Below are 23934 nucleotides of genomic sequence, written 5' to 3' on the forward strand. Positions count from 1 at the left end.
TTCAAGTCCTTGCACTTGGGAATGAGCATTGTACCTACATTGTAAACAACAAAATTAATCATTTGGTCCTCATTCAGCTTTGTCCTCCTTGGTGATGGTTACAAATGTTATTCATGCCTAATATTAAGTCTTGAGGAAGACTCTAATTTTAAAAGTTTCTCACTTTATAAATCAAAAGGCAGATGTTCCTTTCTATGGGCTCCTTAGAGGAAGGACTCGCTGGGGTTGTGGCACTGGGCCCCTTGCTGCCTCTTGAATCCTCCTGAATGCTCCTGAAATCTTGGGGAGCATTTTGTAAACTTTAAAAAATCTTTCTGGATGTTTTTTTTCCTCCAGAGCTTTGCCACAAACCAAAAAATGCATTTATTTTAAGTTTGATTTACCCTCACCGGAGTCTTTCTCCTGACCTCCTTCAGCTCAAAATTTCCTAACACCCTCTGGTTTTGCAAGCAGAGGCTGAATGGTTTAATACATACATTTCTGTCAGTGTCCCAAGAAAATAAAGAGAAAACTGACCCCAGAAGATGCCTGCCTCCTTTTCGGGGTCTCCTTCTGATAATTTGGTGGGGAATCCATAAGCATACTCTGTACACACTTGGATTTCTTGGCATTTCTTTAAAACGTTAAATCTATTCTTACAGGGTAGTCTTTGATGTCCAGATAGACCAGACCAGCACCTCACCTGGCTGCTGCCTGCCTCTGAGCAATCAATGCAGACATTTTAAAGGAAAACTGATAAAACCAGCCTTGGGCTGCAAACATGGGTGGTTTGTGGGACACCTTTTTCCAGGGCAGTTTTGTCCAGTCCTGTAGATTGCAAGATGAAATTAAAGGCTGGGAGATGGTGAGCAGCAATACAGCACGGATGTGTGAATTGCTGTCGTCATCCCATTGAAATGCTCTGGAGGCTGGAAGGAGGCAAGGTCAGCCCCAGGCTAACCAAGCAATTCCTGAAGTCTGGAAAACTGGGAAGGAGGAGTACGGACAGTGATTAACTCTGGTCGTCTCCCCACCTCCCTCCAGTCCTCACCAGGAGTATAACAGAGCATTCACTGGGCTGGAGGTCTTCTCAACAGTGGCCTCTGATGCAATGGGGACTTTTGGAGTCCAGAATGGTGTCTGTGGGTGTTGGGTGGTTTATTACCTTCCTTCTCAGGCACAAGTCCATGGGAGCACTGCCATTCCCAAGGCAGGATTTGTTTTGCAGGAAGAAGACCTGGGGGACCCTCCTGCTTTTGCAGGTGAGATGCTGAGCATGGCCTGTGTTGCAAGGGAAAGACCCCGGGGCTAATTTAGCAGCTCACGGTTAATTCTGTGAGCCCTGCTTAGCCTGGCACGGAGCAGAGATGGTGTGACAGGGCTTGGCTGCTCTCATGGTTCGGGCCCAACAACAAAGAGCCAGCCACACGCCTGCTCACAGGCCCTGTGCGATGGGGAGGGCAAAGATCAGCTAGAAGCTCGTGGGTCGAAGCAAGGACAAGGAAGGTTTCAATGCCCAATTATAGTCATGGGCAAAACAGACCCCACTTAGGGAAAAAATACTAATTTATCACTAGTCAGATGCACACAGGACACAAACACAACGAGCAGTGCTTACACACACGTTACCCACCCCTTCCTTCCTCCCGGGCCCAAATCCCTTTGTTCCCGGTTTCTCTCCCTCCTTCCCCCAGTGGCACAGGGGGATGGGGTTTAGAGTCAGTTCACAGGCTGGTGGTTCCTGCCACTCCTTCCTTACAGTCCTTCCCTGCTTCCCCACGGGGTCCCTCCCATGGGAGAGAGTCCTTCCCAAACCTCTCCATGAGTCCTTCCCACCAGGTGCAGTCCCTCAGGAGCTGCTCCAGCGCTGCCCGCAGAGTCACGGGCTGCGTCAGGAACAGCCACCTCCCCTGGCACAGGGTCCTCCACGGCTGCAGAGCCAAGTCCTCAGGCTGCAGCTCCGCATTCACCCTCCAGGCACCTTCAGGGGATGTTCTGCCGTGTTCCCCTGTGGGGCACAGGGGCACAGCTGCCATCTCCCCGTGAGCTGCCGGGGAACTTCTGCTCGGGCACCTCCTTCCCCTTCTTCCTCACCAGCCTCGGGATCTGCTCTCCAGCACTGCTCTCAGTCTGCTCTGCTTGGGTCCTCGTTCTCCTCCTCCCCCTCTGCTCTCAGATCTTCTATCAGTTCTTTCATATGTTAATCGAAGAGGCTCATCTATTGTCTCTCTAACGGCTCGGCCTTGACCAGCTGGTTTGGAGCTTCTCAGCTTCTTACAGGCCCCTCCCCTGCTACCGAAAGCCCACCAAACCAAGCCAGCACAGCTGCCCCTCTGCAGCACAGGGCTGGCTCCGTCCTGGCTCTCCCCGCAGCAGGACGGTGACCACTGTGGCACCCGAGCATCAGCACGGGGTGCTATGAACCACCTGCCTCCCCAGCCAGCGGCACAGCCCTGCCTCAACTCACGTCTTTGATATTTGTGCCCAGAGAAATGTGTGGCAGGGAAATAGTGGAAGCTTCTTGGAAAACGATGAAAGCCACCTGCAAAATCAAAATCACGCTGACCCCTGCGCTGTGCAAATCCTGGTCTTACAGCAGCTCTGCCTTCAGGCTCCGAAAGAATATGTGCATTTATTTGCAGTTCCAGGCAGCACTGTGGTACATCCAGAGGGCACAATATGCATCTGGATGGGGGTGCAAGCATCAGCTCAGCAGCACGTCGTGTGTGTAGCCACAGATCACAGAGGTGCAGTGCCAGGGAGCACCAAAGCTGCTCTGAAATAAATCTCTCCCAGCTCTTACGTCTGTTCATGATAGTTATGGCCTTTTAATCGGCCTCTGACGTACTGAACTTCTGCAACACACTCACATTTATTGATTTATAATTCTTCAAAGTGCACTGAGGGCTTGCAACAAGGTGCAAGGCAGACAAGGGCAAGGGAGAGGCTACCACGAGCGAGGGCTGGAAACAGGCACTCTCCCCAGCTTGGGATACCTCAGGTCAACCAGCAAGGGGCAGATGATGCCCTGCCCTGTCCCTGGGGAGTGGTGGCCATTGCCTGTGCCCCTTCAGCACCTGGCTGCCCACCCAGGAGGGGGCTGTTCATCTCTACTGTCAGAAGCCACAAGTGATTTTTGCACTCTGCTCAGAGAGCCAGGAGGTTTGGCTGCCTCTAGCGTAAATCACCAGGCAAGACTGGAGGCTTTTATTTTTGAGGCTTCTAGGTAAAACTGGATCTGAACCCAGACTCTGGTTCTTCTCACCTGCAAACCCTGTGTGCCTTTTCAATTCCTTTACCTGTTCCAGCTCTTTGTGTTTGGAGGCAGATGCCAGAACTGGGTTGTGGAGAAAAGCCACCACCTGGGCCCAGCTCCCCTGGAGCACAGAGCCTGATTCCACGGGGGGAGCAGCAGTGAACGCTGTGCTGCTGGTCCTGCCGAGTGAAGCATGAAGTGCAAGACCCAGCAATTAAAAACTGCTGCAGCGTGTCCTTTGGGAGCATCAGCGTAGAAGGAGGAAAGTGGGGGACATGCTGCTGCTTTATGTCCCCCCCACAGTTATTAATTGTATTATGTAGAACATGCTCTTACATCACAGCTCTCTGTTCTTACATCAGTTACTCTGGGAAGTCTACGCAGCAAGAAGTTGGGTGCTAATTGAGTTGTGGTGGCTGGTACCACCCGGGTGTTCTCAGCAGCAGTGCTTCTGGAGGGAGGCTGTTGGACACAGAAACTGGGTTATCTTTGGCAGAAAGAGGCTGAGCAAGGGTTTGGGAGTGGTCAGACTATTTAAGAACCTGTATGTATATGTGTGAGAAATGGTGAGTGCATCATGCTGGGATTGAGAATAGAAGTCGGGGATTTGAGGCACCAGAAAAGAAATTAACCAAAATACTTCACAAATTCACACCAGTTTCACTGAACTGTTTCAGGGACACACAGATTCCCACACACAGAGAAATGGTTAATTTTAATATATCAAAATGCTAATTTTACATAGACCTTTAGAAAATAATTTAAGGTTATTAAAATGGTTTCTCTAGTTCACAGAAAAATGCAATAAACTATTTCATCTTCACAGGAAATCATTTATTCTCTAATTTTTTGGAAGCTGCAGTGGAAGAGCATGTTTACACGGCTGACGTTCACCAGGGTAGTGTGAAGTATGATGTGGTGACAGTTAAAAGTCACTGAAGATGCATGACAATGCATAAACATAAAGGACTCAGATGAAGAGATTTTTTTTTAAATCCACACAGGAAATAGACAGTGTCCACTGGAGAGCCTGGCTGCCTACAGAAGGAGGGAGAGCATTCTGCAGTGGATGTCAGGTCTTGACTAAGGCAAACACACAGCTCAGTCTTTATGGCTTTCAGGAGCTACGTTACCTTTCAGTTAATCCTCTCTAGACCTAAGCAGATATATGTCTGTGTGTCTGTTTCATAGGTGCAGGAATGTAAAACTGAGTTTGTGTCAATGTAAAAGTAACAGAAGTGCCATACTCAAAATCATCTGCCAGGACGTGTAGTGCTGAGAAGCAGCTGACTTTAGTCACAGCCCCCACCAAACTGCAGCTGGTCCAGGTACCTGTCACTTGCAAGGAGAGGAGCTCATGGAGATAATAGTGAGCTTTCCTCTGAAACCCACCCTCCACCAGTCTGCCCCACGGGCAGCATCCTGCACCTTCAGCTTCCCTGCCTCTAACCTTCCTGTGCAGGGATGGGTGTTCCATCTGGCAGGACTTCGCCACCCATAACTACACACCCTCTTCTGCAGCCTGGGTGAGAGCTGCCTGCACCACACGAGGAGTCCCCACCACCTCTTCTGGTCTTCTCCCAAAGAGCACATCTCTGCCAGCAAAGCACCAAGCAGCTTGGGGTGGGAAGCTGTAGATGCAGCAGGCAGAGCAGCTCAGTGGGGGGGAAAACAGGGAACCCAGCCAGAGAATGAGGCCAAACTGCCTGCTTATTGCCAAGGGGCATTGTCACAGGAGCTGCTCTCCAGGGCTTTCCCACACCAAAGCAGTGATTTCTCCCTTCCCGCCTCATCAGCCTGTGTCCTTCAGGGAGAAAGGCAGCCAGACACCTTAATGATCTGGACTCCCACCAGCTCCAAAACCCTCAGGATTGGTAGAAATTTTCCCCTCAGGAATGGGGCCCATCCCTTCCTTGGCTACATCAGGCTGGGGAAGGTGCCCAACACCTCCTCTGCAGCTCCCAGCCCTGCACAGGGACAGGCTGGGGCTCTGCCGGGGGGGAGCACCAGCACTTTTCCTGCAAGAATACTGACATTCTATCCTTAATCATTAAGGGTCTTAAAACATGAGGAGAACTTCAGGAGGGTCGGTTGGCAAGTGGCCCAAGAGCACAAGAGATGTGTGAAGGGCTTCCCTGTGCGGTGGGGGACTCAGAGCAGACACAAGCCAGCAGCATCCTGGCACAACTGGGGCTGAGAGTGCAATTACCTGAGCTGGCATTTCTCCAGGACCCCAGGATTAATGATGAGGTTCTCGGAAGAAGTGTCAGGAAACCTATTGCCTCCCCATAAATACTCAACAACGTTTTAGAGAGTTAATTTATTTTCCTCTCCTCTCCTCTTCTTCTGCAATTTGCATTATCAGTTGCTAAATATATTATGCCACGCTTTACCCCCATCCACTGCTTCAAAGACCTCCCTGTAGCAATTTCATAAGTAATTCACTACTTGATCTTACAACTCCAGCACATTTTGTCAACCACGGGAATTTTATTTCAGCCCAAATCATCATCCTTTTGAAAGTTAATATCCATTATTTTCCTCTAGGAGAACTGCATCTGCTCTACAGCAGTAGAAAGAAAATATTTCGGTCTAGCTGGACCATTAGTGGAGATCTGTGTAATGGAGACATGCCAATGCTGCCTGTTCATCTCTCCACTGGAGCTGAGGTCATTTGGAAAAAGTCAAGTTTTCACTTTGCTCATCTCTGATCTCTAACCTGAGGCAAAATTTCCCACACAGGCCCTAGAATTCACAGAGCCGATCATCATTTAAGCACATCTGGCCTCTTACCTCCAGGAACAAAATATGATGGGAACTTATAAGACAGGGGTCCTCGAATCCTCACTGGCCCTTGGGGGGTGATGTGGTGGCACACACCACAGCACCAGCAACCACCTTCCACAAGGGGCAAATCCCAGCACCTCTGCACAACTGCCAGCAGTGGGAAATCCCTGTTGTCCTGCCTACTAAGGACAGCCATGAAGTTTCCCTTCCTGCATTTTGACCCTTTTGCGTTCATTTCTAGGCTGACCAGAAACTAAAATTCCAAGAGGGGCCTTATTTACTTTCTTTGCAGATATTTTCAGATTTTTTTCTTCAGCGAGAGGCAGGAGGATCTCCTGTGTCAGCAAGATTTGCAACCAAGAGGGGCAGTACTGAGAGCATGAACTGCTGCTGCTGTGCTGTGAGGTGGCCAACCCCGAGTGTCCCCTTGGGGCTTGTGCCAGGCTGAGCTTCTCCCTTTCCAACATCACTCACTTCCAGGACCTGGGGAGCTCCTAACAGGGTCCCAGCAGACTCCCCACTACGTTTTGTGCTAAATTCAAACTCTTCTTCTGCATCATTTTGCTGTTGATCTGCCCGCTTGTGTATTGGTCAGACATAAGGCGGGATATCGGTGTGATCCCTGGCTCACAGCTGAGCACTAAAGAAAATAAAGATCCAGAACTACATGTTTTAATATTTGCCATTAACTTTGAATGATCCCTTCCCTCTCATACAGGGCCTGTTATTGCTATATACTTCAAGATACTAAATACTTGTGTTAAAGCCTAACAGTTCCCTTATTAGCCTAATAGAAGTCAGCTTTCTTCCATACGTCCCACCAAGATCCCTAATCATCTCCATTGTTTTCCTCTTGGCTTCCTTAGTATTATCAGTACACAGCTGAAACAGGAATTGCCAGCTTAATCATCTGCTTTAGGAACAAGTGTTTAATAATCGCAGGTACATTTATTCACAACACTGGCAAAATTTGCTATTCACCACTAATTTCTTCAAATTACTGAAGGCACAAAGCAAAAATAGACTAGTTAGAAAGACATTCATTTCTAATCAAGTTTCATTATTGTCATTTAACGAACAAAATCTTCAAGCCAGCATTCCAACAACATTTCATTACAATATATGCTTTGGATTTTGCTTAGAAAAACGAATCCCAGCCGCTCTTGAGTTGTGCATCCACAGCAAAATGGTGCAGTACCAGCCAACAGTGTATATCCCCACCTTGTTTTTTTCCCTATTGATATGTTTTGATTATTCCTACCGCTAGAAAAGAGAGGCATGGCACAAAACCCCAAACAAAGGATTGGAATGAAACGAAGTTTCCCCCTTGCACTGCCATGTTCTCCTCTGTGTGAGGTCAGTGCATCTGAGGGGATGTTTCCCAGGTGTTCTCACCTGGGACAAGACCCTTTTCCAGAAGAAATCCAGCAGCAGGATGCAGCTGCCTGAGTCACATGCGGCAGGTCTGTGCTGGATGGTCTCTCCCATGGGAAGAGGGACATAAGCCCAGGTCCTCAGGCATTTCCCAGCCTATAAACACAAGACATCACCCAAGCGATCTCTCAGATATTAAGGGTTCAGACTTGCAGATATTTGCTAATTCAGATGTGGAAGTCCAGAGACATGACTTAGGTTAGACTTGATACTCTCTCTTTTTTCCAGAGTACCTAAGCATTGCATGTTCAGCTATAAGATCAGTGTGTAGGACTGTACAGATATATAAATGCATAATTTGTTTTCAAAATACTATCAAAACAAGCTTTCTCTAGACATCCTAACAGATGTGAAACAGAATTAAACCCCATAAAATCCTAAACAATCTCTAGGTTGCAATGCTAAGGTACAACGGAAGTATGCACAGCTTTTCTGTCTGTTTCTTTCACATCCAGCCTGTCCTATTCCCTGGCATTTCCAAGGAGCTGCTGTGCTCTCAACACAATTATTTCATTCATCTCTTCAGAAGAACAGATCCTGCCATGCTCTGGCCCTGTGAAACCCCATTGCTGCTGGTGGGAGTGCTGGGTTCTCAGCAGATCCAGGCTCCAGCCTTTTCCCTCTGTGTCCCCAAACACAAGGGGTTCTCAGCAGATCCAGGCTCCAGCCTTTTCCCAAACACGTGGCAAACCACAGCCCCACGAGTCTGGGGGGAGGAGGCTCCAAAGCGAAGCTCTGCCTGACTTCCATGCATTGCTGTTGGGAACCAGCTGGAAGTCCTTGAGTTGTGAATCTCTCCCCACTGCTCCCCTAGGGCAGTGTCCCCTCTGGGGGACAGTTTGCAGCTCCTGCAGGACAGCTGTAAAAGTTCATGCAACTGGATGATTTTTACGGGTCAAGTAAAAAAAATCATAATAAAAAGTGGTTTTAGGGTCCAAGCACCTCCAGCTGGAAGTCCTCTTTCTTTCTGAGTGCTGGTGCCAGTCGTGCAGCACTGCTCTCTGTGCAGTGCCTTCGGCCTGCAAGCACAAGAGGTAGGAAAAGGCAAAAATAAAGAGAACACTGGATGGCAAACCTAATAAACTCTCTCTACTGACAGAGAGCCCTTGGTGTGACAAAAGCCCTTCAACTACGTTTCAGCCAGAAGTGCTGGAAAATCAGCCTTTTGCAAAGCATTTCTTCTAATTAGCTCTTTGCAATTCCTGGGGCCTCGCGTGGAGCAGAGGGCCCTTTCCCAGCTGCTCCCGCAGCCCCACGCTCAGTTTGTCCTAATGCTTCAATATGCAGCAGGCATTTCCTTCCATGTTGAAAGACTTAAACAAATTATAACCATCCTATAATTTGGCAGGTTAGGAAAGAAGTTTTAAAGAGCCTTGTTAAATGAATGAGTTAAACCTTCACCCCAGGCTATTTTTAAAAGTCATCTTCACCCCAGCGGGGAGGAAGGCACAAATATATGCGTGATCCATGCCTAAAATTTTGATTGCTGAATTAGTTAGAAATAAGCTACTATCTTCGTGGCTATTAATAAGTTATTTGGGGAAATGGTGTTGGAACATTGGTCACCAAAATAGCCACAGCTTCATACCCTTCCTCCACGGACTAAAAATCAGAATGAGATTGTTGGGGGAGTTTCTGGCAAAGGAAAGGAGCTGCAGCACACACCGCCTTGCAGCAGGGGTTCGACGCCTAATTTACACACTACTTTCCACTGCAAAGTGTGCACTTTTAATCACACTAATTATCAAGTGCCCACTTGTCGTGATGCTGCAAACCAGCATATGCAAACAGAATTAGACAGGAGCTTGCATGAAAAATTAATGCCTCTCCACCTACCCCATCCCACAGAGCCACGAGGTGCCAATGCTCTGGTTCTGCCATCAGGAGTAGCGTAAACTCACAGAGCATGGCAAGGACTTGCCTGAGCTGAAATCCTTGTGGTAGAGAGAATATTTAACCTGGCATCTTCAGCTGCTCTGCAGGAGTGGAGGGCACTGAGCAAGGGGTTCCTTCTGCTCTGCCACCCTGTGTGCCACCAGGGATTGAAAAGGGGAGAGCATATTGGAGCAGATATTGAAGGGATGAACAGTTGCTAAAGGAAACAAGTGATAAACTACTGCTAGAGGAAGTAGAGATCCTTCACCTTCCCCATGAAGCCAGGAGAATCCCTCACTAGATGTGAATGTATTTTGTGCACTCCTTGGGAAACAAGTTTCCCTATAACTAATTTAAATGTGTTTAAAATGGAGATTTGCAGTTGCTTGTGTAGTCAGACCCCTGAGACCATTAATCCCTTGACCTCTGTTACATCTATATTAAATCCATATCATAACTTATGATTTTTCTGTCTAAGATTTTTCATGCTAATGTTTTGTTCATGCCATTTGGGAAACAGGTTTAGAAATAAGCAGTTTCCCTTTCACATTTTCATTCATAATGTATCTGCTTTTTAACTGCCTTGCCTACAACCTAAAGATAACATCCAATATGGAAAACAAAAATACACCTAGTCTCAATCTACAATACGTGAGTAGTGGAGTTACTAGTGAGAAGTAAGGCTTTCAGGATTATGCTGTTTGTGTAATCAAGGGCTTTTCTGAATGAAAGTTACTGCAACTAGTCAGTATCTGCTTGAGAAAGTTTCAAAGACCTCAGTCTTATTCATAACAAAGCCAGAAGTGTATTTCACATCACCTCTGTATTCACCCTCCACCACCCGCATGGGTGGGACCCCTCTCTGAGGTGATGTGTCAGGGGAAAGAACTCCTGGACGTAGTCTGGACACAGCACCAGAGACTTTCCTTAGTACAGATGGCAATCTTCTCATCCGGGAAATCCCAGACCAGATATTCCTGTTCCTCTTACATTCTCAAGACCCCTCAAAGAGAAATAGTAGGACAACTTAGGATGTCAGGAAGAACAAAAAGCAGGTCTACAGTATCTCACATTAGCAGGCCCCAAGTCAGCTATAGAAACCATTATGAATTTTATCTTCAGATGAAATAGAGGACCACACAAATGACCCAGCTAGGTTTCCCACCATCAGGTGAGAGATAAAAGCTCTAATATATTTGGAGGATAAAATATTCTCACAAGCCCAAAAGCTCAATCGCATGCTCTTGATCTAGAGAATAAATAGATTTAAGGAAAGCATGAAAATAGCACTCACTGCCACCAAGTGTGTATCAGACAAAATGCAAGGATGTGTTTCCACAGTTAACACAAACTTTGTAGACAGCATTGCCTCACCTGTGAGCAGAACCCGAGCTGTGCCACCCCCTGTGCCACCTTCCTCTTTGCCACCTGGCTGCTCTCACACAGCTTGGCTGCAGCCATGTGTCTGAACTTTGCTCTGTACTTCCAGTTTCTGGTTCATGAAACTCCAGGACTGGTCCCCACTCCATAGCATTAGTCCCCACTCCAGCCATAGGACCATCCTCCCCCACTCGTCCCACCCTTCACCCCAGACACTGCAGCACTGTAAGCATCTCTCAGATGACACATTCTGCCTAACCCCCAGACTGTGCTTCCTAGCCCATGACTGTTCCTTCTCTGATCCTGGACTTCAGCTTCACAAACTTTTATATTTGGCTCATATTTCGTATCCCTTCTCCTCACCAAAAGTGATACCTAGAATCAGACCCGAAGTGAGAATAGCTTTTTGCAATTGCTGCATGCTTCATCCTGCAGAAGCAACAAATCTGAATGCAGAGCAGAGGGTAGTTCTGATGGACCTGGTATTCCAGCAGGAGACCGAAGTCTTAACTGAAGTAGCAAGGATGGGCCCATCACAACCTCCCGTGTGTCTCACCAGCCTTCTGCTTAAAACACCTGCTGACTGGAAGCTGGCCAGTGTTATTCCAGTGGAGAAGAAGGGCATGATGGAAGACCTAGGGAACTACAGAGCTCTTAGTCTAACCTCAGTTGCTGTAAAAAATATGGAAAAGATCATGCTGGGCTATGGGTTTGTGTAACTTGATATCCTCTGTGATAAGGTCACCCACTTAGTGGATGAAGGGAAGTTGATTGATGTAGTTTTTCTGGATTTTAGGAAGGTTTTTCATACTGTCCCTCACAGCATCCTTCTGGACAAGTAGTCCAGCTGTGGGACGAGTAGGTTCATGGTGCACTATGTGAATAACTGGCTAAAGAGCAGGGCTCAAAGGGTTGTAGTGGATGGGGCTACATCTGGCTGGATGCTGGTCACCAGAAGATAATACTCTGTTACCTTCCAAGATGACTTAGACTCCCTGTTCTGTGCCAGATCAGTGAGCCCACAGGCAAATTCTTGTCACTGCAGATGAAATTTTCAGAACAGTTATACATAAACTCCCTCCTCAACCAAGAACCTAATCAGTTTTGATATGTAAGATTTCTGCTACACATGATAGGAAAAGGAAATGCTTTTCAAAGTCATCTACACTTAAATGCACAGTACCTCCAGTTTTTCTACTGTTTTTCTACTGTATCTGAGCAAGTTGTCTTCTTTTCTCACCTGGGATGTAGAAGCCTAAGGCCAGGCACCTCCTTTCAGTCTCCTGCACTCTCAGTGCAGGGCACACCTAGTCAACCATTTCCATAACATTCTGTGTTCAGGCAATGTGAGATCTCTTCAGACTCACTCTCAACCCTCTCCTGCTCCTCTCCTCAGCATCCCTCCTCATCCTCTCTCCAACACCCTACTGTCCTTTAAAGGGGCCCTCTCTGCCACCAGCCCCCCCAGACTCCCCCACTCATGAGCCCACCTCTGCATCCCTCCAGGCCCCCAGTCTTGAGCAGACCTGCACCCCATCACCCCCTCAGCTCTCCCCTCCAGGCAGCACCTTTCTCCTTCTCTGCACACAACAAACACTGGCCAAAAGAACTACAAGGCTTGGGGATTTTGGATTTTCCCCCAAAATCAATGAATACAGTGTGATTAAAAGAACAAGCACTTCCAATTGATCAAATTGGTAGTTTTATTTCCACCTGTTAAAAGAACTGTTTGCCTACCAGCAGAGTCCAACATAGATGGGACAGACAGACATGAATACAATTAAATACAGGAAAAATTGAACTATATACAACAAGACATACATTTACATAATGAAAAAAAATCTTTATATTATCTATTACTTCTTGCCAATGTGAAACATCACTGGAACTCAAATATATTTGACTTTTTTTTTTGTCCTCCTTCTAAAAAAAGCGTGTAATGCAATTTAGTTTTTTATCCATGTACCGAGAGCTTAAAATTCATTTTGAGATGCACAAAATTTGTGGCACTTCACAGGGTACACAAAAGCTAAAAACCTTTTTTTTTTGTTAAATATTTTATAGTTTGTGGTATTTAAATTTCAATAAGATCTATTTATTGAGACACAAACTATAAAGTGATATTTACATGGAGTTGTGCAAAGTTAATTTCAGGCTATGGCTAGAACACTGTGGAAGATGCACAGACCCATGACTCACCCCAGAGGCCATCCCTTACATCCTCTTATTGTCCCTCTTGTGCAGCAGCCACCCCAGAAAAACTGGCCACCGTTTTTTTTTTTTCCTTCTTTTTTAAGCTCCTGGGAGAAGGCCATTTCTGTGACCCTTAATTATCTTGACAGTTTTAATGTTGGGCTGCTTTCCTTCATGCAATCAATGCTTTAAGCCATCTTTAGTAATGTTTCGTATTTTTTATCTTTTGTGGGACCCAAATTCCAGCTGTTGCTGTCACCACACTGCCCCAAGACTGCTGTAGTCATGTTTGTCATTTGTATTACCCCAATGGGAGCACACAGTAACAAGAAGTCTGTATCTTTTTATTAGTTACCATATTGCCACACTGCCTACCTCCTGGTAACAGGGCTGATCCAAAGCTATTCCAAACCAGGGTGGGGAAGGTACTGAATTACCTAAGCTAGCCTGCATGGAACAAAGCTCTGTCTGTATGACTACAGAAACATCCCTAAAAAGCCTAATAAAAAAACCCCTTTACCTTGGGGTTGCAATCTTCAATACAGAGCTTGAGACAGCTAATTAGAAGAGTTGTGTAAAAAAGAGCTTCCACAGATCCCTAGGACAGGTTTGCAAAGCCAGAGCAGATACCAATGTTAACTAAATGCATCCTACAACTATGCTGCACCAGAGCACCCAATGGCACTTCTAATGGTCTTCATAATCAACCAACTGCCAGAAGTCATCTGAAGTTTAATTTTGGGCTTTTTTTTAATAGACCAAATAGATGCAGCTATTGCTTATCTTGTTCACAAAATACTAATTTTAATAATCTTACCTACATTTAATTACTATAATCCTGTTTGTATCAGCTCAGCTGGGACTCCATATCAGCTTGCAGATTTTTGCTGTAACAGGTTTAAAGTTGACATCTACACTCAGTCCTGGAAAAAAAAAAAACAACAACCCAAAGGTGTCTGGGTAACAGTGCATAAACCTGTGTATTCCTGCCTTGCTACAATGCAGAAATACTCTCTCCTAGCAGATGTATCTGACTTCTGTTCTTTGTTAAAAATCCACATTTGCAGAAAGCTGGACAACCCTCAGGGCAAAGGAAGACTAAAGTTTTCTCAAAAAAGCTGCCAAGTCAAAACTGCTATCAAACAGGTTTTAAAGCCTTCACTTCCTAAACTCATGGCAATACAATTTCTTAATTTGTAATCATATACTCCAGGCTGAAACCAGTCAGGTGTCAGTACAATAACTGAAGAGAACAGGGAATTGAATGCACTGAACTTTAAGCATTATGCTGGGTACACTTGATCCAGTAACAAGAACTGTTGGTAGTTTGGTATTCAGCTGACAAGAGGAAAGCACACAGTTTGATTCTTATTCATCACTAACAAGCCTAGAGAAGACTATATCCTCCTTAGTTATCCAGAGAGTGCCTATAGAAGAGTAAAGCCAAGAGACCATCTCATCCAATTAGAAAATAAATTCAGTGTTGTGATTCTAATACAGGAATTCTTGGCAGTTAAAATATTCAAACCAGTATTTTCACATTGTACATGTTGCAATTAGTCTACCTACTTTAGATCTCACGGAGTTCAGACATCTACATGTTCAAGCATTCTGCTTAAAACACCTGATTGCTGGTTAACAGCAGGTTATTTTATTGCGTGGCCCTGACTGTCAATTCCATTTTCATTTATGAGAAAACAATCCATCATTACAGAACTTACTTCTACTTGGGCAAAGATGGTATAGCAGAAAGGAACAGAGTCATGAGCTTCTCACAGCATAAAACCAAAAGGGTCATGAAATGGCAAATGGTTCATCTGTATCCTCAAAGGGAACTATTCTCTATCTATATGCAACAGTGGGAAAGAGTAAGAAATATCAAAACATTCAGACCCCTCTTATTTAAACATTAAAAAGGTAGAAGCAAATGGATCAGCTGAGCTGCTTCCTTACTGAAAATGGCTGCTGGTCTAGTTTAGAGACAGTCTCAAATTTAACTTTATAGCCAGGGACATAACAAGGAGCAGCTTGGACCATAAAAAAAGCTGTCTATATACGTACAAGGTATTCTCCAAAAAACAAAACCAAAAAAAAAACAAAACAGTTTTATATGGAAGTGTGCACAACCTGCTGCTCTTTAAATCTTCAGAGCACTGAAAATGTGACATTTTCCCCAAAAAATCCAGTTGAGTCTGTCCTGAGAAGTAGAAGTACTCATATATAAATGGGATGATATTGTCTGTGAGTGAGTTTCTTCCTGCATGTTGGGCAAGAGCTGGCATTCCTAAGGGAGTCACGGAGGCACTGACTGCAGAAGACATGGCCGCATTTGGTCGACACAATCAGTCGTCCACTTTGCACAATCTGGAAGAGAAGAAACCACAACAGGATTTTGGAGCATTTGGTGTAAAGAACTCAGCTCTGCCGGTCTCTTGGCACCAGGCAAAGAGGACTTGGAGTACCTGTATTCAGTACATGACTACTAGAGTAATAAGGAACCCATGAGCCTTCAGTGCCCTCTTAGAAAGTGCTTCTCCCTCTACATACACCACTAAGAAATGGCTTGGTGTTACAAGCTCAAATGACTCTGAGTTACACGCTAGTTTGACCTTCAGACGGAGATCTGCACTTCAAGCCAGCTGTCTGTAGCATCTCACGTAACCCAACAGTTGCACAGCTCACCCTCTGCCTCATTCTCCCTCCCACAAAAAACAAAGTGATGCCATGGGGATCCTTACCTCTGAGTAGCCATCCATGCAAATCGGACAGCTAACGGTACCAGACGGCCTAGTGAGAGAGAGAACAAAACCAGAAAGAGCATCTGTCCATTAATTTCACCATGCATTGAGGGTGGAAAGGAAACAGTGTCTTGGTTTTCATCAGGGGCAAAGCGCAGCTGGTCACCCTGCTCTATTATTGCAAGTAACAGCAGCTTACAGCACTGTGAAGCATATGTTTGGCAGTATTCATCTTCAACTGGTCATAAAGAAGAGTTTTGAAAAAAACACAAAACCAAGAACATCTAGCTGTTCTTTCCAGAAGTGAAAAAGGTTGTCAGAAATCAGAACATCTCCATTCTAATTTAGCAACATCACAGCCCAGCAACATATTCATCCAAGCATTCCTTCCTTAGAAAACATAGCAGGGGCAAACTATATTTAAAATATATTAAAAATATAGATATTAAAAAATAAATGTATATTTCAGAGAAGAAAAAAGGCTGACTCATTGGCTGCAGTGCTTACAGATGCATCTCTCCTGCCTTCACCCTCCAGGACAGCTGTACTGCAGGCACATGCAGTAACAGACATGGCTGCTCTGTGTAAGGAACCTGTCACACCTCAGCACTCAACAGGGCTCTATCAGAAAGAGAAAGAGCTTCCTGCCATTTATATTTACACATTCATCCCTATTTTAAACAATCACAGTAAGGTGCTTTCCTAAGTCTTTACCATAGACACCTGACTTCACTATGTCACTGCCCATGCTAAGCAACTATTTGTAATTTATTAAACAGGAACAGAAAGCATGAGATATCCTTCACCCCATAATCTTGAATTCAACCAGTGAGCACTAACATCTACCTCTAGTTTCCCACACATAATTTAACTCAAATAATTCTCCCATTTCTCCTACTCAAATTCTTTATGCAACAGCTATAATACCACCTCAGTAATTAATTACAAATGATGTTAACCTTCACATAAGGAAGAGCAGTCTAACACTACAGAGTAACACTGTAGACTGCTCTGTAGCAATCTCCAGCATCAGTATCTTCTTGTCTATGCTAAATGCTGCAGCACAGTTGTTCCAGCCTTACCTAAACAGACTAGGAAGCCACATTCTTTAACCAAGAAGCTTGAGATTGAAGGAACAAAAAAATATTTTTTGCAATTAACTGATTAGTGGGATTTATTCACCTACATACTAACAACCACAATTAAAAAACCTACAATCCACTGGCAACATGCACTACGTTTTAGAATAGCATAAGTCCTTCAGGTGTCATATTTAAGACTTGACACCCAAACCTTCGATATTCAAATTCTCTCCTATATTGCTTTCCAGTAGTATAAAAGGCTCCAAGCACACCAGCTTTATTAAAATCTTTATTTCCTCCCCAACCAACCACTTAAAAAAACCCCAAACATTTATACCACAAATGGGATGGTCTTTATCTTTCCTAGTCACATGGACACCTAATTTCATTGAATTAGTCTAATGCATTGCATCTTTCTTATCATAAAGGTGTGCTCCTCCAGCAGGCATTTCCTGTTTCTCCACAGAATGGGGTCTTTACCATGCAGGCACCTCACATCCAAACTTAAAACTCCATGACATACATAGGACAGAACAAACACTGGCCCTAACAGTATTACCTCCACAGTGACCTTGCAAATATACCTTGGGAATAATGGTTACTGCTCCAAGAGAAGCAGTTAAGTGGCACAGTGTGTCAAAAACCTGTCAGTCAATAATACTTTTTACAGGGATTCGCCAGGCTGCTGCCTGCCCATCTCATGATATCAAACCTCATCTACACCACTGAAAATACTTCCATACCTAACATCACTGCTAGAGCTTGGCATGAAAAGTGCAACACATTATGAGCTATGGCCTGTGACTAATCTCCTTCTTTGCCATACCCACACACATCTTTTAAGACTGTATGAAAAGCTCTGTGTCTGCCTTGGGCTGACTTTTTAAACTGAAGTACAAATGGTATAATTTAGTCATCATGCAAAATGGGATGCTGCACTTGCTCATAGTGGGATCTAACAAGAATAAGTTAAGACTTTAAAGATAAGCCCAGCTACGGCAAAATAACTTAGTCCTGTATGTATAAGAAAAGCAAAATTCCATGTTTGGCAGGGGATAAGGCATACATACTTCGAACTTGCAGTTTCATCTTCCAGTGGTCCCAGTTCTCGAGACACTTTATCTGTCACATACACATCGTTATCTCTCGTTTCATCTTCATCATCACTGCTCAGAACACAGCTGTCCGACTGCCGCTGGCTTCTTAGCCTGAGATTTCTCCTTTGTCGCTGATTCTCTGTCATTTAATTTTGGTAAGTTAGACATAGACTGGCCCTTGCTTCATTCAGAACACAGAAAGCACACACTAAGTAAACAGCTAACAACACATTAATACATCTCAGATACTACAGTCAGAACAAGGCATGAAAGGTGAAAAAATTAACTTCTTTATACCTATAACAATCACAACACCTAAAGTATATAAAAATCCACACTTGTTAATACTTGTTAGTACTACATCTGGAGTGTGTTAGACTGGATAATGCAAGTGAATACCACAACCACAAATAACTTTCTTCTTTAGTTCCTTCACTGCAATAAAGGCTAAAAAATGCTTTTGACATTTCCTTATTAAAAGCAGATATTCCAGTGCTAATTAAAATTATTATCAACTTTGGGCTTATAGAACTTCTGTATTAGGAAAATAAGAAAACATATTTTAAGCAGCTTTGATGTTATTTAAATTCAGATACTTTTAACAGGCTCTGACAGTTACTATCAAATACAGACAGGACCCATTCTGAGAGAGACTGGCCAGACACTTTGGCACTATCCTTTGCCTTTTGGTAAACACAGTTCCAATCCATGCTGCTCGTGTTCCTTGGAAAGAAAAAAAAATCTAAATGTACAATTCTGTTATGAATTGTAAAATGTCAACTCACCTTCAACAATCTGGCATCAACATATATGATAAGGGAGAGAAAAGAAAATAAAATTAGACTTCAGTGTGATATAAACACCAGCTTAGCTATAAGCACTTACAACAAAACAAGCCCAGAACGGCAGGATCTCTCTTATTTTGATTATAACATTAAATATAGTAGTAAATTAGCTGCTGCTCTGAAATAAGGAGTTGCTTCTGCTTACACTGCTGCAGAGGGATAGAAATGCATGCAGCTGATGACCCTCTTGCACACCCTCTTCCCTACTCCCCAGTTTCAGAACCCTAATTTGATTTAGGCTGAAGGAGTTTCTTTCCCTTTTTTTCCCCCCAAAAAGGCACACTCAGGTGTGAGATCCATAAACACTTCTTATCAGATTAACAGCTGAAGAAGAAGAAAAACAAAACAACTGCAAAGCTGATATTGTCTTTGGTGGAACTAGAGATGGGGCAACACAGATTATGTGGTATAATTCCAGGCCTTTTGCAAAAGCTGGTGAACAATCTTAGCAGGAGAACCATTCCGTGGTTCTGCACAGCAGCAGTGGCATCCTGTAACTGAGGTTAAAAAAATACATTGTGGCCTGCACTGAATACTATTCTCCCATTAAAAAAAGCAGCAAAAGCAAAAAGTGTTGTTTTTTTTTTTTTTTAAGGCTTCTTGGAGTAATAAAGTGAAATAGATCATACCATAGTCAGCTACGGTCACACTTGGCATCTGTGACAGGAGAAAGTTAAACTAATGTGTCAGCTGAAAACTTCATATACTGTTCCATCCCTCACTTTTTCTTGAGATCATTGGTCTACAACTTTGATATCTCTGGGATGGCTTCAAATTGAAATTGCATCACCTTATGTCACATGACACAAGACTGATATATATATATTGTCCCCATGTCCTGGATCAGAGTTTTTTAAAATTACCCTCTTCACTATCTGCAGATGCACCTCAGTGCAGCTTCAGTGTTGACCTGTACCCCATGGCATTCACATACTGACAAATCAACTTTGAATTTACAGATTATCCATAAAGCCAAATTCTATCAAGGAACAGAACACAAAACAAATTTGACAGCAAGATGTAGGTAACAGAACCATTCTCTACTTACCACAACAGAATCATTGTGAGTTAGATCAACAACTACAGGTTCAGACGACTCACATGTGAGATCTACTACTTCTTCACCAGCTTCAAAACACAACGTTAGAATCAAGATCAGAGATCACAAAGGAATAAACTTCCTTTCCACTATACAGTAGGCTGCAGTATGATTCACCCTTGCCCTCTCCCTCCTCTCTTCAGGTATGTATCCAACATTTCACTCAAGCTTTGCCCTCAACAGTCCACATAGAACATGACCTGGACACTGTCTTCTACATGTCGCAATGCAAGAGGAACAGCAGCTTAGCTCCTCATACAGTTCTTTTGTGAGGCAGCTGCTTGTGGGGGGTACACAGCAAGTTCATCTAACGTGGGAGAATGCTTATCCCACAGAATGAAACATGAATCATATGGGATATAATAATTTTACAGTACCATGATGTAAATACTCATGTGTCATGAGTCTTCCAAACTTTCATAATCAAAAGCACAGAAAACCCAAAAATTTTCGATTAAAAAACTGAAAAATCTAATTACCTGGAGACCAACAGTTACTTTTAAGCTTTCCTAGGATTTCAGAAGACAGTTTATATATCCATTTAGAAGGCTTTTAAAATGAGACTTTTTAAATTCTGAAACATATCTGTAAAAAACGTACTGACTCCCTCTCCCTTAAGCAAAGGGGCATGACTAATGACAAACTTATTTATCTTCTTAGAACTTGGGAGTTACCCAACTTAGTTTCCTACTATCTGTACTGGCAGCTGCAGCGACTCCTGGCTCATCAGACCAGACATTCAGATGTCTGAGCAGCATTTGAGTACCTTTCTTACACAGTCCATCTCTCACCAGTGGTGAATGTATCGCACCACAGTAACCAATCAAAACACTAGTCAGTAGGCTGATCATTTATAGATGCCATCCTAGAAGCTTCCTAAAACTAGAGGATTCCCTTCCTCCCCAATACAGGGCCTAGAAACTGGCAAAAACACACAGTAAGTGGGACCCCAACCCTCCCAAAGCAGTTTATGTTCTTAACGAGTTAAAAAGAAAGCTTACCACTTTCTTCAAGTTCTATTGGCTCGGCTTCTGAAGCCATTTCTGTGGTAGAAGCCACCAGCCTGTTTCGTTTCCGAGCTTGCCTAGAATTAACTGCTCCTCCACGGCGCTTTCGTTGGGTCTAAAAGAAAATTCAAAGGCTTTGTCCTCTCTAGAAGTAGTATTAACATGGCCCTCGTCTTTGCAGCACCAATGAAAGCACACAAGGACACACAAAAGTGTGTCATCCCCGAACACATCATAGCAAGATGTGCCCTCCCATCCAAAAGGGCCAATGCCATCCTGGGGTGCATTAAGGAGAGTGTGGCCAGGAGGTCAAGGGATGTTCTCCTCCCCCTCTACTCTGCCCTGTTGAGGCCTCACCTGGAGCACTGTGTGCAGTTCTGGGCTCCCCAGTTCAAGAGGGACAAAAAACTACTAGAAAGAACCCAGCACAGGGCCACTGAGATGACTAAGGGACTGGAGCATCTACCACACGAAGAAAGGCTGCATGAGCTGGGTCTGTTTAGCTTAGAGAAAAGCAGGCTGAGGGGGGATCTCAATGATTATAAATATCTAAAGGGGGTGTCAGGAGGATGGGGCCAGATTCTTCTCAGTGGGGTCCAGTGACAAAACAAGGGGCAATGATCACAAACTTGTACACAGGAGGTTTAACCTAAATATATGAAAATATTTCTTTACTCTGAGGGTAACTGAGCACTGGAACAAGCTGCCCAGGGAGTCTGTGCAGTCTCCATCCCTGGAGACATTCAAAACCCATCTGAAGATGCTCCTGTGTAATTTGCTTTAGGGGACCCTGATCCCAGAGGTCCCTTCCAACTCCTACCATTCTGTGATCCTGTGAAAAGACATGACCCCAGATACATCTCACCAGTAGGGTCACAAAGGAAAAACATATCAGGGTGGTTTGCAAATGAGAAGACCAGCTCACAATTATGTCATATGCTTCCAGCCAACCAGTGGAGTCAGTCTGACCTACTTTTTTTTGTTCATATTCTAAACATTTCTGAACTACTGCTAGCACCTACAGAGATTAAAAAGCATGAGTATCACAGAACGTGAAGTTCTAATATGCTTATATTCCAGTGTAATTACTACAAACCCTTAAAACATTTACACAAGATGTTTTAAGAATCAGGGTTGCATTCAGTAGTAAAATACTTACGGTGCTCATGGTGTTTCTTGCTCTAGAACTACAGAAAAAGAGGTACAAATACCATAAAATTAATTGCAAGAAAGTGACAATTATCCACCCTTTATAATCCTTTAGGTAGTAAGCACTTTGTAAGTCCAGATTTCTCAGGCTCTGAGAACAATATTCTTCCAAGCCTATAAGAAAAAAAGAGAGAACATTACCCATCTGTGATGCCTCTTCTCTTAAATACATCTTCAAGATTCTCTTTCCTGAGTCACCAGTTTCTGTACAAAGCCAGAGGGGAAGCCTCAGAGTTTGAAAACAGAGCCTCAGCCACCTGCAGTTGGGCCTGAGGCCTTGGTTATTCTTACCCATTTCCTAAACTAAACACCAAAATACACTAATTTGTTAGTAAACTAGAAAAACACTAAGGAATCCCAAATAAGTGTAACTGAAAAACAACTGATTGGTATGGACAGGAACCACTGGAAATTGTATCATAAGCAGTCATCTTCAGAGAGCAAAACACTATGGTAAATACTTCCCTCCTCCAACCCATCTCCAGATTCAGAGAGGTGGGAGACAAACAGCTTGAGAGGAATATAAAACAAGTAGAGCAAAGAATTTTCTTTTTAGATATACTTGTGCATCTGTAAGAGAACACAAGTTTACAGCAGCTACTCTGTATTAGCTGGAGCTGTGCATGCCACTACTCGCCAGACAGCAAACTGCTAAGTGGGAAGAGGTGAAAAGCAAGCATAAAGGCAGTTCTGAGTAGCTGACATGGTATTGAAGTTGACATTTTAAAGCTTGCTCATGGTCCAATTATCCTGTGTTCAAAACACAATGAGGAGCTGAGGGAGAGATGGCAGAAGGACCAGGAAAAAAAACAAATACGTTAAACAAGAACTGCAGAACTGTCTTCCAGATTCTGACCTTAATCTACACTGCAAGACCAGCACACAGGCTATTGCCCTATTCTCAGGTTAAGAAACACCAAGACCATGCAGTGGATGGAATGGCACAGGTTGTCAGTCACAATTTTGAGTTAGAGGAAGCTGGACTGATTTTCCCCCCCCTTAAGCTTCCTCTAAACTTCTTCAATCACTTTCTTAAGAGATCCATTAACACTGAATTGTGACAATATTAAAACAAAACATGCTTGAGAAAAATCCTTATGCTAAAGCTGGTATTTTTACTAAGCCCACAGATCTATTTACGCATAGTTTTAAGCAATACAATACAGCAATCAATTCTCTCCCATCATTTAATTTTAAAACTGACACTGAATTGTCAAAGCTACAAAGGAAGTCAAGATGTTTGCTGGGTTTTTTGTTGTTGTTTTTTTTTTTTTTTCACTCAGACTCCCTGTTCTAAGCCAGACCTAGAGATCAGTGAGCCCACAGGCAGATTCTTGTCACAGTAAATTAAATTTTCAGAACTGTTATGCATAACTCCCTCCCCTAATAAGAATCTAATCAGTTTAGACTGCTGATTTTTTAAGATATTTCCTTTTAAGCTGCTTTTAAAAATCTAAACTTACATATATAATTTTTCAAGAGTTTCTTGCAAATGTGAGCGAATAGCCTTATGTTTTCAATAGGGATATTGAAGACTAAGGGTCACAGTATGCTCCCTATCAGAGAAGCCAGGAACTGACTTCGTCTTCTGCTTCCTCAATACAAGATTCACCTCTGCAGCCATTTTCATAACATTCTGTGTCCAGGTAATGCGAGTTCTCTTTGCACACTTCACCCCACTGCTCTTAAGGTTTAGATTTCATTTCACCCTTTAAGGAAGAAAGCTTTTCTGCCAGCTTTACCAACATTCTTGGAAAGATCCTGTTTTACTCACTTAGCTGAATTTTTTTAATAGGGGAAAAGGGAGAGAATCATCCCTAAACCTAGCACATCTGCACTTTCAGACTAGTTACTCAAATACAAGCTACCATCTTTATCTAACATCTACAACTGAAACTGAAAGTCACTTAGGCAAAGCAGGTTTTTGCACACAGCAGGAGAATGAACAAGACT

At 43.7% G+C, this 23934-nt stretch overlaps 1 protein-coding gene across 1 annotated transcript; it reads right to left on the bottom strand.

Annotated features, from left to right (window-relative positions):
* Nucleotides 1-12396: 12396 nt before the first annotated feature.
* RNF4 (ring finger protein 4) lies at nt 12397-22014 on the bottom strand. Its single transcript, XM_051618624.1, has 7 exons — nt 21932-22014; nt 20767-20887; nt 19715-19794; nt 18607-18616; nt 17795-17960; nt 15643-15691; nt 12397-15268 (listed from the first exon to the last, which is right to left on the bottom strand). The coding sequence occupies exons 1-7, from the start codon at nt 21938-21940 to the stop codon at nt 15119-15121; spliced, it is 585 nt and encodes a 194-aa protein (XP_051474584.1). The 5' UTR covers nt 21941-22014; the 3' UTR covers nt 12397-15118.
* Between the last annotated feature and the right edge of the window lie 1920 nt (nt 22015-23934).

The sequence above is a fragment of the Apus apus genome, chromosome 4 (assembly GCF_020740795.1).
Source record: "Apus apus isolate bApuApu2 chromosome 4, bApuApu2.pri.cur, whole genome shotgun sequence".
Classification (NCBI taxonomy): domain Eukaryota; kingdom Metazoa; phylum Chordata; class Aves; order Apodiformes; family Apodidae; genus Apus; species Apus apus.